Source organism: Silurus meridionalis, chromosome 22 (assembly GCF_014805685.1).
Source record: "Silurus meridionalis isolate SWU-2019-XX chromosome 22, ASM1480568v1, whole genome shotgun sequence".
NCBI lineage: Eukaryota > Metazoa > Chordata > Actinopteri > Siluriformes > Siluridae > Silurus > Silurus meridionalis.
The window spans coordinates 10,426,254-10,450,339 of record NC_060905.1 but is presented as its reverse complement, the minus strand read 5'-3'; the positions used below and the strand labels follow the sequence as shown (position 1 = coordinate 10,450,339).

The window sequence follows — 24,086 nt, the reverse complement described above, 5'->3', positions numbered from 1 at the left end:
TTGGAGACAAAAGAGACAAGGCTGTCTGTGATCAAATATCACCTGACCTTCGCTCAATCAAGCTGTGACCAAAGGTTTTAGAGAGATCATAGCAGTCAAAATAATGACAGCAAGCAAGAAAGCTGAAACAATTCAGATTTTCAGGCTACAGAGGTATTAAAAAAGGGATTGGAAACCTTTTGTGTTATTCCATCAGGTTAAGCAACTGTAGGATTATAAGTGGTGTGTGATTATGAGCAGACCAGATACACTGGTTGTAACTATCCAAGTTATAAATAAGTCATTTAATGAAAAATGTTAAAAAAAAAAAGGTTTAATGTCTGGTTGCACAACACGTTCAGCCTGGAGATGTTTAGGGCTATATTAAAGATTTAAAATAAGAAATAAATGAATAGAAAAAATAAATTAAAAATAAATTAAATAAATAAATAAATAAATAAATAAATAAATAAATAAATGCTAGATGTCAAGGCAAAAAATAGTGGGATGGCTGTCAGGAAGCTAATACCAGACTCTAATTAATTCTGGGGCTTACATGAAAGATTCCTGAGCTGTGAAATGGCAAGAGTGTCATCTGCATGCTCTGCCACTCTTATTCTTTCTCTCTTTCTCTCTCGCTCACTCTCTCTCTCTCTCTCTCTCCCACTATCTCTTTTCCTGAATCTAAGCAAGAGAGAAACCGGAGACTTCAAATTCATTGAGAGCTGTGACTTCCAGCAACAAGAATGACAGCAACTGTTAGTGCTTAAATGTAGCCAAAGATTTGAGGAAAAATCAACTTTATACAAATATAGAGCAATATAGAGCAATGATGACAATTGGGAGAAAAGACAGTAGAATGCCCATGATCCGTCTGCTAAACCTTCTGTTGTTGTCCAGTTTTTTGCTTAACTTACTATGCCAACCAGTAGTAGGAACACCAGCGACTTCATGGCAAATTGCAACAATAAACTTTCTGTGTAGGAACGTAGTCACAGCACCACTCATTACTTGTCCAGTCTGTGCTGTTTTGTAATTCACAGTACTGACTTATTTTACATTAAATGGAAGCTGCATCTGAAAAATCTTAATTAAATGTGACTCCTGATGATCAGCTTAATAGCAAGAGAGTGCAATGCGTGTGCGTAATCAATCTATCTACAAACCTGGACATATTACATTGCTATCTTTATTTCTGTCAATAAAAATGATTGTGCCTTATCTATGGCAGAGTGCAAACTCAACACAACAAACAAAGCATTTTCAGCCCTACTTCTTCGAGGGATGGCATGATTCCCGATCAGGACAACACTAACAAATCATTGGAATACTGTATGTGAGCTCATGCATGCTCTTTCTGCTCTTTTTTTTTTTATATCCAGATAACCAGCAATGGTGGACAGTTGTAACTTACAACTGGGTCAAACTCATTTTCACAGCTTCTTACTCTACTTATCAGTCGTCTTTGGACCTAGACATTAACAACTAGCAGGCTGTTTAGGCTGTGGCAGTGGGACCAGAGTTGACTCCAAATCAGGCTCTAAATAAACCAGCTGGGAACGGTGTGCCAGTATTAGCATCGCATATTCGGCACATAGGAGTGTCCGAGCCATAAACTGCTTCTGGAAGATGGTCAATCCCAATGCTAGTGTTTCTGATTAACTGGAGCTTATTCTTGGCTTCAAGTGAGCTTAGATATTGGCTGCTCAAGAGCAAATCCTGTAGCACGGCTCGTTAGTCATTCTAAGCCAAAGCTGTGTATAGCGGAAACTACTCGCATACACTAACACAGTCAATTCCTTAGTCTTTAGATGGAAGGCTAATGTGGAAGCTGAGGAACAAAGTGCCCCAGCAGAGAAAAATTGAGGTTAGCAGAGTTGTTGTTCTTGGGTATGCACAAAATCCCAGGCTTGCTAGTAAGCTAGACAGTGTGGGATGACAGTATGGAGGTGTCAAGGCAGAGCAGTGACCTGGGGCCCTAAGTAAGATACAGGCACCCAGGGGAAACCCAGCTTCTCTAAGCATATGCAAGCAAACAGAGTATAGCTAAATTCTCATTCTTAATAGTGGAGAGCAAGGTACTGTGAGAAAGAATCACTCAAATGTTGTTTCGAATCTATAGGTCATAAAGCAGCATTATAGGCTGCAGTAGTATTGAAGTCCTCTGATCTGTATAGCTTCGAACAGAACATGACAACAGGAGATTCACAATCCCCTCCCCCAAGACAAGAGTTTGCCAGCTGCTGCTAAACGATAAAAAGAATAATGATGATGATGATGACAATAATACAGCCTACTACCTTTAAAAAGTAAAACAAGGTCCTGGATAAGGTGAACAGATTTCTACAGTCTGCTATAAGCTCATGTGTCAGTGCTTTTCAGCACAAATGCCTTCATCAAGTGCGATACAGGTGTCCCTGTTAGCGCTGAAGGAAAGTGGTTGTTTAACGTCGGATAAGACATTTTCTTACTGAACTGCAACCATTTGTTAGGCAGTGGTTTTGAAAAGCTTCTCTTGTGTCAAGCTAACAAGTGCTTCTGCTGTAGTTAACAGGACACTTGAAAGAATTGGTGAAGGAAATTTTAGGTCATCAGTGTAAGGATGGCAGACATCCCTCTCACTGGGAGTTCTAGCTGAGTTTAAAAAAAGATGATCTGAATAGGACCTAGAAGAAATAGAGGGAGCCATTGGATGTTTCCCTGCAATTTTCTTGATGTCTCAATAATGTTCATTACAGAATGGTTTACAACTAGAAAAGAAAAAGCTTTTACCTTTCTAAATGTTTGTTAGACCTTTTTTCCCCCTAAATGATGAGTATGTAGTCAGACTTGATGTTCCTCATAGATATGAAACAGCTTCTTACTTGTCATGCTCTTACATATTAAGAGTTTCATATCACATTTTGAGACTTTTAAGTTGAGTTGCCAAACTTACACACAGTTTAAATCTGAGTGGTTGTGCACACAGGGTGGGGAGTTTGCCTCAAGCTTATATCAGCTAGAGAGAGGTGAAGTATTGAGTCCAGAGTCACTGTGTAAGAGTTTGTTGTAACCAGTAAAAGTGGTAGTTCAGGACGTCTGATCGGTAGTAGAAGTGAAAGTAGTACATTATCTGTTTGAAAAAAAAACAAACAAACAAAAACCCTAGCATGAGAAGATAGTCATGTAGCACTAAGTAGTTTCTAATTGCAGTGTCTATCCCTGGAGAACAATTTAGTATGTTTCATTGCACACTACTGTACTTTCTGGTTTTAATATAGATTTGGACAGGCAAAGGAAATTAGCACAGACCAAGCCTTAAAAAAGGCACAGGAAAGATAGGAGATGATTAGCATATGTTCCTGCATAATTCTGTTTGACCATCATCCATGCTATTCTCACTGGCATTGAATTTGTAATAAAAGGTTTACCAAAAAATAAAAAAGAGAACAGCAGATTTACTGCCCCCCAGCTAGCATTATAAAAATGTCTATAAAGTCCAAGAATTTAAGATGGTTTAAGGTGTTTAGCACAGTCATTTTCCTTTTTTATTAATATGATTCAGGGCAACATACTTAAATATCTGTGCTTTCAATAATGCAGATACCCCGTCAGAAGCCTTGCTTCAAGTACAGATGGCACACTTTCAATAAATAATGTCACAGGGTGCGGTGCGGTGCTGACTTTCGTTGGATAAGGTAACTGCAGAAGACACGATCAGTCAGTAATAAAAAAAAAGTCTGAGCGCAATATAGAAACTAAATACAGAATAGGAAATAGCAGAGCCGGATATGAAATGAGCCTTGGCTGCATCAGTAATTAGAGTCAATAGGTAATTTCCAAACAGGGCATTCATTTAAAATTTTGACAAAATACAGGGCAACAAGACACCATATTCTGAAGTTTTTTTTTTTTTTGTTATAAAGCAGTAATGAGACAGTCTGCTCTTGTACATGCCAATGTTGTGTCGTTGTTCTTTAACATGCTCATTAATACTCTGACAGTAAAAAGCTTTAAACAGCCAGTCAAGCTTGTTGAATGATATCCCTTGAAATAACCTTAAGCTACTCTGCAAATGTTGCTGACTTGGCAGTTTGTGGGATGTGGCGGCGTGCCCCCTGATTTAGATTGTGTGATGCTGGAAAGCACTTTTGATTGCAGACAGGCTATGATTAATACTGTGCTGTATAAGCTTTCAGCATATATCTTAAGAAAAAGGTGAGTTTTTCCTGTTCATCTGTAACAATCTTTAGATGTATGCAACTATGGCAGTGAAAATATGTAAAGCCATACTCAAACCATGAATTGGAAAAAGAATTTCCTTCCCAGATGTATTCAGTAATGCATTACACAAATTAAAAGGTAACTATACATCTATCAAAATCGATTCCATCATTATATATATACTATATCAGGTATATTTCCTTGTGGTAATTTTCAGGCAATTTAATATTCGCTTTAACAAGTAAACAAATAAGATAATAATAAACAAATTAGTGCTTGAATTGCACATGCACAAATCTTGAAAGCGTATATACATGTTGCATATTCGATTTCTTTATTAACTATATTTTATTTAATTTATTTTATAAATATTTGTTGTATTGTCATTGATGTTTTGCCAACTCTTGAGTAAGTCTTAATCTTCTAGCCAGTGATTGACTTTCATGTGTTTTGACTACTGTCTCATTAATTTTTTTTTTTTATTAGCACTTTATCTGTGTAAAGCTGCTTTTAAACTATGTCCATTGTTAAAAGCTCTATACAATTAAAAATGTATTGAAATGAATTGAAAATTTTTATAGGACAAAATAAAGGATAATTGTGCCCAGGATATGGTTTGAACAACACTTGACAACATAAATGAGAACATAATTGAAAATATTGTAGGATAAAGTTCTCCAATCAGAGGTCACTGGGAAGAAAATATCTATTTGAAAAGCACAGTGGTTTCCTAAGCACAGATTCCGTTTAAATAAGGGGGTTAATTCACATAAAATATCTGGACCACATTCACAAAAAGAATTTATCAGCCACTTCCACCTCCTAAGTGACACTAAAAGCACCTAGATGAGAGCTCCTTCTTAAGTCCAATTCACAAAATAGCTGAGAGGTAGTGATGTGTCATTTTATAAATGAGTTGCTTCTTTGACTCAACTTTCATTCATGAGCCATTTTTTAAATGAGTTTCTTCTCTTTTTTTTGTAGATGTAAGCAATGTTGTTACTCTTGCAGTGTAATCAAAATGCTTCTCTGGAAAAACCTCTTTTCAATAACTGAGCTGTTTGTTGGAGTGTGTGGTGAAAATGTGTGTAAATCTCTGGTGTGTGTATGAGGCAAAATGACATGAAGGATCATCAGTACTGCAGATTGTTAAATACCTACTCTGTGTTGTCAAGTGTATAGACAGCAATCAGTTATCACTTAAATAGACATTATTTTGTTTTGCCAATGCAATAACATCAATGCAGACATGCTTACTGTATTTACCAAGATAGGTTTTACTGTTTTGCTGAACTGACGATTATGTCAACTTATTATTTTTAGATCATATATTTTAACATACAAAGCGATAGAAGGATATTGTATATGTTGCAACTGTAAAATAGACTATTGTTTCAAATTCAAAAGCACTTTGTACATCAATCTGGATAAGAGAGTCTGCTAAATGCAATAAATGAAAATGAAAATTCTTCATTTCTTTAGTTAAGGGCACCAAATTGTGTAGGATTTCGTTGAATGAGGGAGCATAAAACTTTCCTTTCACTTGAACTAGGAGACCCAAATCTGTTGCCCTTTTTCACAAAGCCAGTTCCATGAAGATATGCTTTACATGGCATGAATGACACATATCTCCAGAAGCACACACCAGAATTTAGTCAAACATCTTAATAGAAGAATTGAGGTTATTATACTAGCAAATGGGGACAAAATGTGGAATGGGTGGTTCAAAAGCTTAATTGAGTCTTATGGTCAGCTGTCCAAAAACGTTTGTCCATATGGTGTATTAATAATGATCTGAGCTAATCAGAAAAAGCCCCAATTCCACAAAAAAAAAAAAAAAAACATTTTCGAACATCCCAGGGCAGCATTATTATTGTCAACGATTATGTAACAAAGCTCAGTTTCTTTTCTTAGACACTTTACTACATACACACACACACATATATACATATACATATTATATATATATATATATATATATACATATACACACACATACATACATACATACATACATACATACACACACCCACACCCACACACACACACACCCACCCACACCCACACCCACAGTATGTGTGTCAAGTGGTAGGGTAATATAAATCGATTTACTCAGCCCTCTTATGTACAAGACTAGGCTCAAGGGACCATGGCTTTGTGGTTTGTGAAAATTAAAAAAAAACTTTTACATGCATTTTTTTCACATTGAAAAATAATGAAGAGTGAAACAGTTGATCCCAGATGGTAGGAAAATGGTAAAAAAAAAAGTTATCCTCATACAACAATCACTGAAATACCCACTGAATCAAGACCCAATTAGTTGCTTTATTTTATTAAATAATTAAATTCTTTTTTTTTCCTTTATGTGTTGGTTATATACAAAATTACCCAGCCTGAACACAATGATAAACACAATATTCTTTTTATGGTGCTATTACAAAAAAAGTGAATTGTCTGCTTTTACATGTGGTTTACCCTCTAATTCTGTATAATTTTAATACAATAAATTGGATGGTCATAAATCAACATTTTCTCTTCATCCACTCTTTTAGATGCTCATCTGGGGCACTGTGTCAGGAGGTATGGTTATGTAAGCCAACACGGGCCCTGACCTCCTGGTAGTATCTGGACAGGCTCAGTCCAGTGGGAGGATCGAGCCTGATTAAGATTTCACAGTAATAGACAGGACTTGTTAAACTTAAGGGTTCTTAGTGTCTGTCTACTTTCTAATAGCTTTTCTTATAGCTGACTGCCTGGAAACCAGAAAGCACTCAAAGAATTAGAAGGTTTGTTCTATTCATTTTGAAGAAGAATAGGCCGAGCGCTATAAAATTCTTGCCACGTTGATTAAATTATAGCAATAGTTAAAGCAAAAAAACCTAATTCAATTAAATTGCTTGACTGTTATAACACATTGTGCAGTGTACATAAAAATGACACTTATCAAAAGAGGGGCTCAGGTAAGAAATTGCAAAAAGTGAACGAGAAGTGTGTCATCCCTGTATTGCATTTGTACTTGTCAAATCAATATTGAACTCTATTTGAATTTTTGTCAAATACAGTGCCAGGGCAGAAATGAGAACAATACAGAGTTCTTAAAAAGTTAACATTAAAAAATATATATATATATCTCTCCTGCTCATTTCAAACAGATGTGCTCACTTTTATACATGTTTTAAAAAACCTATTAAACTAGCGTTTGAGGTCTTGAAAAGCATTTGGCAAGATGACAGTAAGTGTAAAGTTTTATTTATATATATATATATATATATATATATATATATATATATATATATATATATATATATATATATATATATATATATATATATATATATATATATATACATACAGTGAAGAAAATAAGTATTTAAACACTTTGCTATTTTGCAAGTTCTCCCACTTAGAAATCATGGAGGGGTCTGAAATTGTCATCGTAGGTGCATGTCCACTGTGAGAGACATAATAAAAAAATAAAAAAATCCAGAAATCACAATATATGATTTTTAAACTATTTATTTGTATGATACAGCTGCAAATAAGTATTTGAACACCTGTCTATCAGCTAGAATTCTGACCCTCAAAGACCTGTTAGTCTGCCTTTAAAATGTCCACCTCCACTACATTTATTATCCTAAATTAGATGCACCTGTTTGAGGTCGTTAGCTGCATAAAGACACCTGTCCACCCCATACAATCAGTAAAAATCCAACTACTAAAATGGCCAAGACCAAAGAGCTGTCCAAAGACACTAGAGACAAAATTGTACACCTCCACAAGGCTGGAAAGGGCTACGGGGAAATTGCCAAGCAGCTTGGTGAAAAAAGGTCCACTGTTGGAGCAATCATTAGAAAATGGAAGAAGCTAAACATGACTGTCAATCTCCCTCGGACTGGGGCTCCATGCAAGATCTCACCTCTTGGGGTCTCAATGATCCTAAGGAAGCTGAGAAATCAGCCCAGAACTACACAGGAGAAGCTGGTCAATGACCTGAAAAGAGCTGGGACCACCATTTCCAAGGTTAGTGTTGGTAAAACACTAAGATGTCATAGTTTAAAATCATGCATGGCACGGAAGGTTCCCCTGCTTAAACCAACACATGTCCAGGCACGTCTTAAGTTTGCCAATGACCATTTGGATGATCCAGAGGAGTCATGGGAGAAAGTCATGTGGTCAGATGAGACCAAAATAGAACTTTTGGGTCATAATTCTACTAAACGTGTTTGGAGGAAGAAGAATGATGAGTACCATCCCAAGAACACCATCCCTACTGTGAAGCATGGGGGTGGTAGCATCGTGCTTTGGGGTGTTTTTTCTGCACATGGGACAGGGCGACTGCACTGTATTAAGGAGAGGATGACCGAGGCCATGTATTGCGAGATTTTGGGGAACAACCCTTCCCTCATTTAGAGCATTGAAGATGGGTTGAGGCTGGGTCTTCCAACATGACAATGACACGAAGCACACAGCCAGGATAACCAAGGAGTGGCTCTGTAAGAAGCATGTCAAGGTTCTGGCGTGGCCTAGCCAGTCTCCAGACCTAAACCCAATAGGGAATCTTTGGATGGAGCTCGAACTCCGTGTTTCTCAGTGACAGGCCAGAAACCTGACTGATCTAGAGAAGATCTGTGTGGAGGAGTGGGCCAAAATCCCTCCTGCAGTGTGTGCAAACCAGGTGAAAAACTACAGGAAACGTTTGACCTCTGTAATTGCAAACAAAGGCTTCTGTACCAAATATTAACATTGACTTTCTCATATATATATATATATATATATATATATATATATATATATATATATATATAAAATTTTAGTTTATATGTTCCACAAAACTTTTCCACATTTACTAGCTGTTATAATACACTTCTGAGAAGATGTTCGACTATATTTTGAAGTCTGGCTTTGTGCTCATTCAGCCACAATTGTATTAGTAAAGTCAGGTACTGATGTACGGTGAAGAGGCCTGGGGTCAGTGCTGCATCTCAAAGGTGATTAGTAGGATTAAGGTCAGAGCTCTGGAGCAGGCCACTGAAGATCTTCCACTCCAACCCATGTAAACTATTTCTTCATGGAGCTGACTTTGTTCACAGGGGCAGTGTCATGCTGAAACAGGTTTGGGCCTGCTATCTTTAAATGCTACATCATCTAAAGATATCTTATACAATTGTGTGCCTCCAACTTTTTGGTAATAGTTTGGAGAAGAACTACATATGACTGAAAAAAAGTCAGGTGTCCCAGTACTTTGTGGTACATATAGTAAATATACATGTGTGTATGTATGTATGTATTTATGTATGTATGTATGTATGTATGTTATGTCTGTAGGTATATACTTATTTATATATTTACCTAGAGATGAGCAATGCAATAAAAATATGAGTGCATCAACATTGCTTTTGTGCAACATTGCTTCTCCTTATGCTCCTTCACTCTTATGCTCAGACTTTTTTTCTATTAGAATGATGTGAGCATTTATATGAAAATAATGTAACTTTATTTAGAATTACAACACACAAAAAAAGAAATATTTCTTAATATTTTTCCAACCTCTATCCTTGATTGTTATTGAGTCTGAGAGGTAACATACTGTAAAATTTTTAGTTGTTTATTCATTCATCTTGAGTAACTGCTTTATCCTGGATGTGGAGCCTATCTCAGGAGAGCTGAGCATGAACAGTGAATACAACCTGGTTGGGATGCCAGTCTGTTGTGATTAATCATAAACACACACACACACACACACACACACACACACACAAAGACAATTGAGCGTAGCTGAATGAGGAAGTGGTATGTCAGTCAATCACAGCGGTTGACATGTCTTTAGTGTATCACATGTCTGCATGATCTATTTTTGACCATGTGGTATGAACATGGAATATAAATATGCAGCAGTGATGTCTGGCTAAATGTTTGGCAGCCTTAAGATACTGAACTCGGTCATGGTAAATAAGGCGTGACATTATTCTGCTTTAAAATGACTATGGCCGTTAGTTCAGGAAGCGAAGCTATAATAAAAGATTCATAATAATTTACAGATTATACCCAGGATGAACAAAACAATGTGTAATGAACCAAACAAAAGCAAAAAATCAACAGGAAGCAAAAAGTGTGATAAGTCATATAAAGAAAGTATAACTACAAGTGTGTATAGCAAAATCCCCAGTGCTGAATTAACACTCAGAGTATTCATTTGGGTCTAATTGAGCATACATTTCTAAACATAACAGGGTGTTCAATTAACACTGGGGATTTTTATTCATACAAAAACGTTTATATCTACAATATCTTTATAGTAGATGGGGGAAAAAATGGTGCATAGCGTTCTGTTTCTGGAAAAGGTGAGTGCAGCATTTCCTATATTCACCACAGGATGTCAGTAGCTCAAGCTAGAGAGAGCAAAAGAGCTTGTCTCTCCTCCACCTCTCTTTTACTGAGACTTCTCTTGGCAGAGAGCTCTGCACAGCAACAACAGACCCCGCATCTCATATATTTCCACTAGACCGGGAGTACCCAAGTTTTCAATCATTCCAAATAATAAGAGCCATACTGCCTTTTTAAGTTAAGAGTTTTACAAGCTGTTGTGTGATTAAAGGCTGAACGACAATTGAAAATGATGAAAGGTTCCATCTTTAAGAAAAAAACAAACAAACAAAAAACGTTATAGCTTGTGTTTACGTTCCACCCTCGCAAAGATTGTTTCCCCAAACCACCCGAGTAGCAAAGAGCACCAATGCAAATGCTAAATACATATACATAAACCAATACAAATACTATATCCACTCAGTCAGAGGAAATAGGACATACATATGTATCAGATGGAAATAGACGCACACAGAGGGATTTAGGTTTAAATCTCAACATCTCTCCTGTGTCTCTGCAGTAAAACTCTTCATGAATTTCACATTCTGTCCTTACAAGGTGTTGAGAGAGTCCGTCGTCAAACTATTCTCCACAGGTACCTCGATCAGACACCACAACAAACTGAAAAATGATTTATGAAGACGGGCAGGCTCGAGTGACACAACAGGGATGAATAATTGCTGGTGGCAGCTCACGCTTCCTCTAGCTACATCCGCATACACACACTGATGGCTAATTATGCTGGAACGCCACAGGACTATGAGTCTGTGCTTATGGGCCAGCATAGCGCTAAGGCTCTCTGTCATGATGACATACACCCACACACCCACCTACCCACACGCACACACCCACCCACCCATCCATACACACACACACACACACACACACACACACACACACACACACACACACACACACACACACACTATTAATTAGTCTAACTGCTTGAAAGTCTACAAGTTATAAAGAATTAATGCAGGAAATCTTTAAGCTAATTAAAACATTGTAAGCCTCCCCATGCTAGAATTAAAACAATGCTAGAAAACAATGTGTTAAAACAAAAGGGAAAAGAGAAAACTTTAACTAAATTCTACGTTTTGCCTTTATTTAAAAAAACACATATATATATATATATATATATATATATATATATATATATATATATATATATATTACTAATATAGAATTGTATTTTAATTAATTTTTCTTTTGTATTTTTTTATTTAGTTTATTTATTTTTTACTTTTTTTATGCTGAAAAAATGTCCTATAATAACTACAATTCAAATAAATTATTAAAAAATGAGGTATTTTACACATTCAAAAAAAAAAAATTTTTGGAACTAAACATTTGAACACTGTAAATATACTGTTACACTCAAACAATTCATTTAAATCAACAATTAATTTCAATTTAAATCAATTAATTGAATCAAATCTTAAAGGGAAATAGGTGAATCAGCACCAAAAATCTTTCTTTAGTGTTTATAGTTTATAGCTCACAGAAAAGATCCCATTCTTAGAGGATGTAAAAATTATTTTAAGTTTGTAGAAAGCTGCTAGTTTACATCACCTCCTGTTTTCACTGGGAGCCAGTCAGAAAGAAAATCATTTTTTACAGGATGATTAAAATGAATACTGACTCACACTGAAAGGGCCACACTTTCTATTCACAAGTTATGATTGTAGTTTCATATGAATAAATTCATGATACAGCAATATGAACATGAATATAGTCAAGTAGGACTGAAAAAACTGTTCTTTTTTAGCCTCTTGAAAACATTAGTTTTATCATAGTAATGAAAGATGTGCCATGCCACCATACATAATATTTTTTAAGGATGGGTTCAAATCAGATTTTTTTGCTGACCTATTATATAAAAGATTTCCTAATGCACACAGAGTATAGAGACAAAACTCTCAAAACAGCAGTAACAATGACATGGAAGTGGGATGTTAGAATATCTGTGCAGCATTTGTTTCTCTCAAACAGTCCAGAAATATCCATGCAAACGCAAAATTCTAAACGCTTGTTAACTGTGAATAACAGGAAAATAAAGTAGTTCCCCTTTAAAAAGTCGAGCAGCGTCAACAACGCTTTGGGAATGCTTCCACGTTGTCCACGCTCTGAATCGCATGTAATCAGTTCAATGGAAAGTGCATCGTCACCAGAGGGGTGACACCACGACCAAGTAGCTATAAAATCACATGGAGTGAAACCCGGCGCTAGCTTCTGTTTGTTCAGGAATCGCTCTGTGTGTGTCTTAAAGAAATGGCAAGAAATACTAAGCACTCGGAGCGGAGCATGGTAGGTGGGTTCTCAAGGGAGCCGACTCGCATGACAATGGAAATGCTCCGCTCCCGGGAGAGCACTCTTGAAGGAAAATGCTACTACTCCACGTGGTTCTGGCCCTGCTCTCGCTAAGGCGAATCGGCCTTTGAGGACCTGGGGCTCACAGGTGGACCTTACACAAGGTTTGGAGACTGGCTTGCACCTTTCTCCTTCCTCACTGGCTGTGTCCAGCATTCTCTCGCAGGGTTCGGAAGCCCGCTAATCGGCGTTTTCTTCCCTTTTCAATGACAGCGCACGGCTCCACCTCACTTCCTCTGAGGAGAAGGAGGGGATGATTTCGGCAAGCCAGTTGAAATAACTTCTTAACCAGCCCTTTTCAAGGAGCTATAGAAGCTGTTGCCAAGCTGGATTTAGATTAGCCAGGTAATCAGCAGAAAGCTCACCCATCCAGTTAGCTCCAAGAGTTCAGGATGCTGACCTTGAATCAGGTCGTGTCTCAAATAAGGTCCAAGGACTTATTTGTTACAATAGACCTGAAGGCGCAAACTTTCATGTGTCCATCCTTCCGCCTGTGTGTGGATGCGGCACTGGTCCCTGAATTCTGAATTATATTATATAGATTGGTTGATATTGGCTTGATTGAAGTTCGGCGTTCCGGCATCAAGATGGCTTTCTCGCTCACATTAAGAAGCTGGGGTTAAGGCTAAACGACAAAGTGTGTGCTTTCTCGTCACAGAGAACGACCTATTTAGGCGTAGTATGAAATTCAACCCTTATGCGGGCACAGTTGTCCCCTGCGCGTGTCTAATCTATTCTTTTGGCCATCAGAAGAGTGGGAGAAGGCCAGTCACTAACTGTGAAGCAGTTTCAAAGACTGCTGGGTCTGATGGCAGCTGCGTCCAATGTGGTTCTACTTGGCCTTCTGCATATGAGACCCCTCCAGTGGTGGCTCAGGACCTAAGGGTTCTCTTGAAGGGGTGACGCACTCCATACGATCAAGGTCACGTGGCGAGCCCTACTGGCCCGAGATGTGTGGAAAGACCCTGGGTTCCTGTCTCAAGGCCCCGTGCTGGGAGTTCCTGGTCTTTGCATAGCGCCTATGACAGATGTGTCTCTTACGGAGTCGGGGGCAGTCATGAGTGGCCACTCCACCCAAGGTCTCTGGGGAGGGCCCAATTGCATGTGGCATATTAATTGCCTAGAGATGCTGGCCGTGCTTCAAGCTCTTAAGCATTTAATTCCAGGCCTTTTATGCCACCACGTGCTGGTCCGTATGGACAACACTGCGGTGGTTTCCTACATCAACCACCAGGGGGGTCTGCGATCTCGCCTCCTGTAAAGCTGGCGCATCAGATTGTCATGCCACGGCAACGGCCGAGGTCCAGGCAATGGTGACTCTACCCGGATGTGGTGGAGCCAATTCAGGAGAGATTTTAGATAGCACAAGTGTACCTGTTCACAACTCGGGTAACGTTGCACTGTCCCCCCTGGTTCTTCCTTACACCTCCAGCCCATCTGGGGCTAAATGCTGGCTAAGGAGGCACCTGTATGCCTTTCCCCCTGTTGCACTGCTCCCGGGAGTCAGAGTCCATCTCCTTCTTGTGGCCCCATAGTGGCCATGCGGGCCATGGTTGGCGGACCTGATAGCCCTTCTCGAAAACCATCCTTGGGCGATTCCTCTCAGGAGGGATATTTTCTCTCAGGCAGACGGCACGGTAGTTCACCCCAGCACAGATCTAGCCATTGTCCAAGGTGCCTTTAAGGTTCCTTGCAGTCAAGACTGTGTTCCTCCTGGCCATCTCCTCTCTCAAAAGAATTCATTCCTGGAATTTACACCAGGCATGGCCAGTGCCTTTCCCTAAACAAAATCTGGGTATGTTCCCAAGGTACCCTCGGTTGTCCCACAACCGGTAAGGCTCTAGGCTTTCTTTCCTCCTTCTTTTTATGCCCCAGACCAGGAGAAGCTAAACCGACTGTGTCCGGTGCGAGCACTGGAAATACAGTTGTATGCAAAAGTTTAGGAACCCCTGACAATGTCCATGATTTTCATTTATAAATATTTGGGTGTTTGGATCAGCAATTTCATTTTGATCTATCAAATAACTGAAGGCCACACTCCCAGCCACACTGCCAGGATCCCTGCAGCACTTCCTTCTTTTTTTCAGAAGCTAGTGCCGGTCCATGTGATTTTATAGCTTCCTGGTCATGACGGGCTTTCCATTGGACTGATTACACACGTGAACCAGAGCATGAAGAACGCAAAAAATTGTTCCCAAATTGTTGTTGACGCAGAACCTCATTCCCTCGGGGAACCATGGTTACATTCATAACCTGAAGACTTTCTTTTAATAGATTAGAGGCACAGAACTGTATAGGATGCAACATTATTCCCTTCACTTGAAACAGGAGACCCAAACATGTTTCAGCATGACACTACATGCCTGTGCAAAGCCAGCTCCATGAAGATATGAGTTACATGGATTGGAGTAAAAGATCTTGAATAGTTTGCTATAGAGCTTTGGCCTCAACCCTTTGGTATGAATTGGAACCCTGACTGCACCCCAGGCTTCCCCACCCTACATGAACACCTGATTATGCTAACACCCTTGTGGATGAATGATCACAAATCTCTACAACCAGACTCAAAAATCAAATAAAACATCTGCCCAAAGAGTTATTATATTAGCAAATAGTAACTAAATGTGGACTGCTATAGTCCTTTAATCTGTTCATCTTTCTAATCTCCTCATCTGTCCATACTCCTTCAGCAAATCAGATTTCAAAACTTGAATGCTAACCCTGCCATCAACATCACACTTGTCATCTTGCTAACAAGCTTTAACATCAGTCATACAGATGCATTGCATTCTGGAACTATGTGGGATTTAGGGGTGACCTTGAATAGTTGAAGATTCAATGCTTTAATAGAAGGAGCCTGATTCGACTACCAATTTCCCAGTTAAATCTTTGCAAAGGAGTTACGAAACAAGGATCATTCCATTTTGGTTATATGGGGGTGCTCAATGTCTGATTTCACATAGAATCTGTAAAGTTACATTCTTTTCTAATTTTATATAAACTTGGCAAATCTGATTTGACTATGTAAATCCTTAGACGAGAACACCCCTAGTTGGATTATATGATGATCTTAATATTTAATTGTTTGATTGAATTGTGTTTGCCAGCACTGGAATGTTTTCTCCAATCCCACCCAGAGAATATTACTCTTTGGATCTGAACTTTAAATACACGCATACTCAGGTTTTTACAATCATACATACAGAATATACAGTACATGGTACACACTTTGTTCTTCTGTGCTCCTTAACACAGCATGGACAGACAGGAAGGTCCTTAAATTTATACAACTAAATCAATTCACAGATTAAGCTAAAATGTAAACCATAAACGGTCTCTTGGTTACGAGCAAATCGTTATGAGCTGTTATTCACTGCAATTTATTTGTGTCAGATCTCTAAGGACGACCAGGGCGGTCATAAAAAATGCTATATATTTCTGTTTCCAAACACAAAATTCTAAATAGAGAAAAGCAAGTGTGAGAGAAATCCAAAAAAGAACAACTAAGAAGGAAGAGAAATCGCATAGGTCAATCTCTGAATATGGAGCATAATTTAGTAAGATAGAACAGCAACATGCAATGGCAAAGCAAAGCACAAACGCATCACCTGCAGAGAACATCTTACATTATTTACACCTTGAACAGTTCTTGGCTTAGCTATATCATTACTCCTCTTCATTCTTAGCAGAGAAAATAAAAATAAATAAATAAAAAGAGATAGAGACAGAAAAAAGTATAAAACTCTTTTTTTAGATTATTCATTTAGCTCATTTTCTCCTTTCTTGCTCACAATCTCCTGCTTCTTATTGGTTGGCATGTTAGACGACAGTTGTTGGAGATTACTATATTGGAGCTGCAAATGATCCAGAACTTCACAGACAGTTAAACATACAAAAAATATCCATATCTCCTATTTCAAATGAGAAGGATTTCAGTTATGTTCAGCTGGAAGGACTGTTCTGTCTGGTATTTGCTTTTAGCAGGTCGCTGTGTTAAATCAGGCATGCTACTGCTAGTATATATACACACGAGTAATGCACAAGTGATGTCTATTATGAATAAATGTTAGCATGAATGAATACTACAGTGAAATTCATTGGGCTTTAGAGATGTATGGAATTATCACATGTCAAAAAATGCAACTTTAAAAAGAAATAAAACAATTCTGGGGAAGCCCTGACAAACAAAAAGAGGAAGGGTAATAGAAAGAGAGATACACAGAAAAATTACAGAGGCATATGTGTGAAGACAGAGAAAAAGAGAAAACATAAAGGTGATGGAGCGGCACTGTGCAGGCTGCTGAACAGCTGGAAGCTGACAAGTGTGTGGAGCTACACCACAAGCCGGGCTCTAAATCCCATGAGGCCCCCAGGAGGCGACCCTGACCCAGCTTGCTGCCTGTACAGGGCATGAAACATGCTGATGTACACAAAACTAAAAGCACAGGTGAGACCAGCAAATACAGTCAGCTTCTCTACAGTGCTCATCCTTTCTGTAAAGCTGGATCACTGACACCACAGGTCCAGGTAATGGATGAGTTTGGGGATAACAAGTGGACTTGCTTTTGTTTTTGGATTATTTTTGGTTCAAAACAAATGTTTAACTAAGAAAGCCTTCTTGGATCCTGTAAGCTGTAAATATAACACATATTTGGCTAGTGTCAACTGTCCAGTTTCCATGACCCTGTACTCAAATGTAGCTTCAGGTTTCTATTGTTGGCTGACAGAAGCAGCAGCTAATTGAGCCAGGATACAGGTGTTATTTAGAAAGTATATGTTGAGTGTATATATTTTTTTCACTATATGAAATTCATTGTGTAACAGAAAACTGAGTTTTAAGCTCCCCTACAGTGTTGTATAAGATACCTCAGAGAAATACCTGCAAGTAGTTTTTCGACTGTATAAAAAATACATTTCATTTATAACCATTAGAAAAACCTCAGAGAAAACAATGAAAACTAAAGCACCCAACTAAACGCATTTCCAATCTCCTCATAAATATCCAGATGTGTATCATGTTTACTGATAACTAATACATATGCATACTGTGGTTAGCTTCAGACTCATCATGTGTGTTCAGTCACATGTAACTTTCCGATAATGTAAAGCATTTCACATGTGCTGCACATGAAATTAATGTCAGCCCTAACTGGCAATTTTGTGGATTTTGTGGAGTACAAGTCTTAAAACCATCAACAAAAACTTGATAATAAAAATGAATCTACCAAAAAGTCTCTATGCAACTAAATAATGAATATCACAATGGCTCATTAATTTCAATCTAAATCATTTATTATAAATACTATTTAAAACTAAATAGTATTTATACATACTATCTTACAAACAGCCCATTAAATAACTAACATAATTATTATGGCTTTTGACATCTAGTAATATTCAGAATGCCTATTTACCCCCCACTTACTTCAACACTAATATAATTAATATCTGACATACCTCTGATAGCATTGCTTTTGTTTAATTAACATAGGAGGATTCTTGGCAGGGCATTAAAGTAGCCAGGCCCCATTGTATCTTGTTTTCAGATCGAAATTCTAATTAATTAAGATTGTCTATTGTCTATATGTTATGAACTACTTTTTCCTTGAGAAAAGCTAAATACTGCAAACCACAATGCATTTTGTGTTTCCATGACCCAGTTTGCACTGAGCTCATCACACAGCAACTTTCTGTTTCTGTGCATACTCTCCATTTTATTTCTGCAGCAGAAAGATTTGAAAAATGAATCAAGAGTCTCCTCAATATCAGTTTAAATAGGTCTGCACAATGCATCAATGGAGACTAAATAATCTCCACTAAATGGAAAGTCATAAAGGAACATCAAAAAACGTGAACATACTGCTTCTACTCTATAAGTGGCACTCACCTTGTCCTGAAGTTGGCTGGATGTGGATGTCCATCATAGAGGGATAAAAAATCATATTCCTCCTCCACTGCAAAAGATTGAAAGACTATCTGAATGCGGTTGCCTTCCTCTGCTACAATAACCCACGTACAGTTTGCCCCATTTGGGTAGCCGTATGGAAAACCGGGGCTTTCAATGGTCCCATTTCTTCCTTTTAATGTCCCACCACATGTGTATATGAAACCTGTAAGCAGATAAACATAAAACATACACAGAAAACACATTAATATTACAGCGTATTTAAAGGCATTCAAACAACTGTAACAATCTCCAAGTTAAGAGAGATTGTAAAAAGTAAAGTTGCTTTAATTTAAATATTCCAGGCTATACATCGCATAAAAGCATCACACCATTTAATCATTTCATAATATCAGATATGATCAACAAGCCAATCCTTTACACATCATGAAGTATTGTTTCCAGAGGCTTGGAACAATATTACAAACTAGTTTTGGGCAAGCTGATAGGTGCATAGCATATAGGTGTTATAATTTCATATTGGTTATTCAGAAGCGCAGTGCAGAAGCATGAAAATAAATCAATGCATTGCATGAGCTCGCGTTTCATTACAGAAAGGTGGTTTGGGATCTAAAGATTCCAAACAAATACATGCTTGTGGAAGTTTGTTGGCTTTTTTTTCTTTACCTTATAAGGAATTATATTTACAACCAATAGGACATTTTATTAGTGAACTGCTAATCAATAGTCATATAATAGTTGTCTATTAAAGCAGCATCACATGAATTACTGCTATTTAATAGAAAACAAATGGGGATGACTTGATACATTTAAAGTATATTCAATTGATAGTTAAAAAAAAAAAACAATTAATCAGTTCTCTCTGTATATATATATATATATATATATATATATATATATATATTCAAAACACCAGTTATAATGTGATTTCAAAATACAGTCAATTATTATTTAATCTCAGGAAATGCCGAAAGATAAACAGATAATCCCCTTTTATGCATGGCTTTAAAAATCAAGAAAAATACAGAAAAATTCTAACTTGGCTTTAATCCAAGGCATTGAAAGGAAGGCATCAACAATAATTACTGAAAATGAATTCATTAGGTAAACTAGCCAACAAAGTTACTGAAAATTTTATCCGGAACAAAAGCTGTTATAACTCTAAACCATGATCAACAAGTTGATAAATTTATCATCCCCCATTTAATTCATTCAGATGTGGGTTTCCTGGCGTACAGAGAACAAATATTTTTCATGAAACACTTATGCATGGCCAGATGGCCTGTAAAGTTTTCCATAATTTTAACAGGTTCCGCTAATTTATTAGCTGTTGAGAAACAATGAGTCATTACTAAAGGGACCTCCCCAATTTAATGGACTACATAAATGAAACCATAATTTTACAAAAAAAAAAAAAAAAAACACAAAATAAACACATGGCTTGGCTATTTGGATGTGTTGCACAGAGACAAAACTATCTGACAAGTGACAATCAGTCAATCACACACACACACACACACACACACACACACACACACACACACACACACAATCATTTATATTGAAGAAAAAAAGTGTTTTATTCTGCTCCAGCCCACAACCCAACCATGAACATGACTGATCATGAGTGGTAAAAGTTAAAACTTTAATTTGTTTTCCGGAATCTGCCTCCAGGCATGAGTGACATTATTTTATTTTGTAGACAGAATGAAGGAGCGGCTTAAGGCCATTGTATTGTTTAAAAATAACAACACTGGATAATAAAAATGTATAAGCTATGAGTAAGAATATTCCATAAAAAAACAATTGAAGTTGGAAGAAAAGTAAATAATGTTTACTTCAATCCCAAGTACAAATAAATATATAAATATATTTTTTATTTATTACAAATATATTTATGTCCAGCACAATGAGATACAGTGCCAACTACACAGCATACTGTCTTTGTGGAGTCTTGCAAGTTCCTCAGTGTATTCTGGTTTTCTCCTATCACCAAAAAAATGAAACAAACCTTACAAAGGATTTAATTCTTGTTTAAAATACAAATATCTAGATAATTTCTTTATCTTTCTTATGGAAAAAATATATATATATATTTTAGTTGACTGACTTCATCACTTTATCACTGCTCAATTTTGTGTCTCATGTTCATTCATGTTTTAAAATGGGTATTTATCTATGTTTTGTGCACCACTTAACAGATTTGTTCAGCACAAGTCAGGCACTTTAGGCATGTATATGAGCTGCTCTCTGCCACTCCTCATTGTTCAAATGCTCCAACATGATTTGCTGTGAAGGCCGAAGACACTGCAGGCCTTGATTGTGCTGCAAGCTGCCGTGACAAATTAGCACCTACATGGTGTGAAATGAGAGCACAAGTCTCACTTACACACTTACACACACAAATACAATTTGATCATACTGGAAATCTGGCAGTTGAAATGAGTGAAGGTGTAGTCCCCTATCTCACTTTTAGGATTAAGCTGGATTGAACTGTAAAAAGAATAAAGCAACTCATTGCCATGCACCACAACAAACAGATGCACTGCTGGAGTCGTTTTGGGGCATGATGACGCACACATGGTGACAGGAAAGGATGATGTTAACATGGGTCAGTATCAAGCAATGTGAACCTCTGGTGCTACACATGTCAGTGTTGGAATTCTTACCCTCTGAAGTAAAAATGGTGCACTTTTATTTATTATCACATGGTTATATTTATTTCCGCAATCCAAATAATAACTATGTGAGCCAGGGTTGGAAGAATGACCACTACAAGGACAAACATTTGTGGACACCTTAGCATAACACTTGTGCTTTATGATTATGAAATTCCAAATGTATTCCTTTCTTTGCATCCACAATTAGCACCACTCTTCTGGGAAGGCTTTTCATTAGATTTTGGAGTAGTGTGGCTGTGATGATTGGCATTCGTAAAATCCGCCACTAATGTCCGAAGTGAAGGCCTGTGGTGCAGTCTGCGTGTGATGAGATGCACTTGATACTGAAAGCGTTTCAGAAGTTGATTGGCATGGTTTCTTAATAATCATGTGAGATTAATTGTAACTAAACTGTATGGCCAATGTGTTGTTTGGTTCTCCAAGGTGTTCAGTGAGGTCGAGGGCAGGGCTATGTGCAGAACACTTGTGTTCTTCACTAAAACATTGCCAAACCATGTCTTCATAGATCTCGTATGAAATCTCGTATATATTTTGTACCTTAGTGATTTCAATCAGTTATATCAGGTATGATAAGACAAGGAAGAAAAAAGCTAGTGAGGCTTAAAAAAATAATTTTCAAATTAAAGATATCACAGGAAGTTAGCTATGAAGAAAAAAAGTGTTTTTCCAACCTTCCCAAATCTCAAACTTAATTTTGTGTTATTGTGTTGGCCATTAAGGCCTTAATGCCATTGTAGAACTGTTCACTTTTCTTTTTCTAAACAAACTCTAAGCTCATGAACCTTCTTAAGTTCTTAAATTTGTTAATAGATATAGTCTGAAAGGACAAGCTTCCAAGAAGCTTGAGGTCTCTTTTGGAATGGAAAAACTGGCCATAGAAGTGTTTGAGATCTTAATCACTTAAGGAGAGAACTTGATGGCTATAAAAACGCTGCAGGGTCATAATTTAATTTTAAACAAACAAGAGGTCAGACAATAAAGTGTTTTGTGAGTATCTGAGCTATAGGGAACCATTCTAGATAACGCACAACATATACATTTGAAGATAACTAAATATTGTAGTACATGCAGTTTATACTGTATTCTATGTAATGTAATGATGTTTTTATCGAATATGCCAAATGTAAACACTTGTAAGTATTGGTTCAGACGATAAAGTCTTTTGGCACCACATTGATGTTTATTCTCACTTAGGCTTACATAAGCCAATGGTCTTTATTTTGTTTCCCCAGTAAAAAGTAACAGTCATCTCATTTCCAAAGACTCTTAAAAGAACTTATTACGCTCACAAACACAGCGAGAGCAATTCAAGTTAACAAGCAATTGCTTACTCCTACAGTTAAATATTGTAGTGATAAGAAAATAAGGCTTAGACAGAGCAATTGATTATGCTGCAGCCCCAGAGAGAGAACACTGCTAAATTACCATCTTGACCTTAGCAATGAGATTAATGTGGAGATTTAGCAGCTTGTGCCCACTCCCCTGGGTAAACTGCCAACAGTACTGAGCCCCAAATTCTGAGATAGGGGAGAAAAAAACAGACACAGTGATTCCAGAGTCCATGGACAAAACACACAATGAAAAATCAGATTAATTAGAATTTACTCTTTATCGCCCGCGCATCCTTTAAAGAGCTAATTACCTGAACCGGAGAGGAGTGATGTTGCGTAAGGCCAACAAATATTAGCCAGGATAGAGCCTTAGAGATCTTTTAAGATTTTAAGAACTAATTTGTGTTGGAGATAAGGCGATAAGATAACTAAGGAGACTCCAGCGATGTCCAACTCACCCAAGCCAATTATTTAACTTATGGGTTTTTATTAGAGAGCATAATGTGAAACACATAGCAGGGTAGAACCTTAAAGCTTGTCAGTGATTCACTGAAGCAGTGGGTTAAGAGATTGCATACATTTTTTAAATGGAGATAATCATACCAGCTCTGCAAAGAAGAGCCAAAAAACTTGCCTGTTTGAAACTAATTTTAGCAAATAAACATATTCTGAGCAGGGGAAAATTTAGCATGAACAATTTGTGCAGATTAAAAATCCCATCGTGATAAGATTTACTTTTTAGAGTATCATTATTTTAGTAGTTCAGGATATTTATTCTTGAGCTTTAAAAATGCCTGCTAGTTACTGTACCCCTCCAGAGGTCCACAATCTTTCTCTAGATAATTAGTCAGGTAGGCCAATTTTTTAAAAGCCAGCAATTAAAACAATACTGCACATCTTTTGAGATCCAAACACCCACCATAGACAAACAGTTTTTCTCAAGGCCAAGAGCTTGTTGCTGCATAAGTGTTCAGTAATTCCCTTCTCCCTTCCTCATTCAAGCTGCCTTTGCAGTTCTACCATTAAAAAGGCAGTGATTAACATTTAAATAATTTCTTTAACCAACTTCTACTATACTTCTATGTTTACTTTTATCTCTCTCTCTCTCTCTCTCTCTCTCTCTCTCTCTCTCTCTCTCTCTCTTATATACACATGAAGGTTCACGCTTTGTAATGGCCTTTCTAAGAAAGACAGCATGGACATATACAGGATGCTCTACATTTTCTACAAACTACATATTCACTTCAGTAACAC

General features: G+C 37.4%; 1 protein-coding gene across 3 annotated transcripts in view; it reads right to left on the bottom strand.

The window, feature by feature from the left end:
• Positions 1 to 24,086, bottom strand: part of csmd3b (CUB and Sushi multiple domains 3b) — a 383,608-nt gene that overhangs the window by 316,980 nt on the left and 42,542 nt on the right. For all 3 annotated transcript variants that reach the window (XM_046834810.1, XM_046834811.1, XM_046834812.1), the window contains exon 2: positions 18,803 to 19,025. In XM_046834810.1, the coding sequence (XP_046690766.1) occupies positions 18,803 to 19,025 (223 nt within the window). The remainder of the gene's footprint in view (positions 1 to 18,802; positions 19,026 to 24,086) is intronic.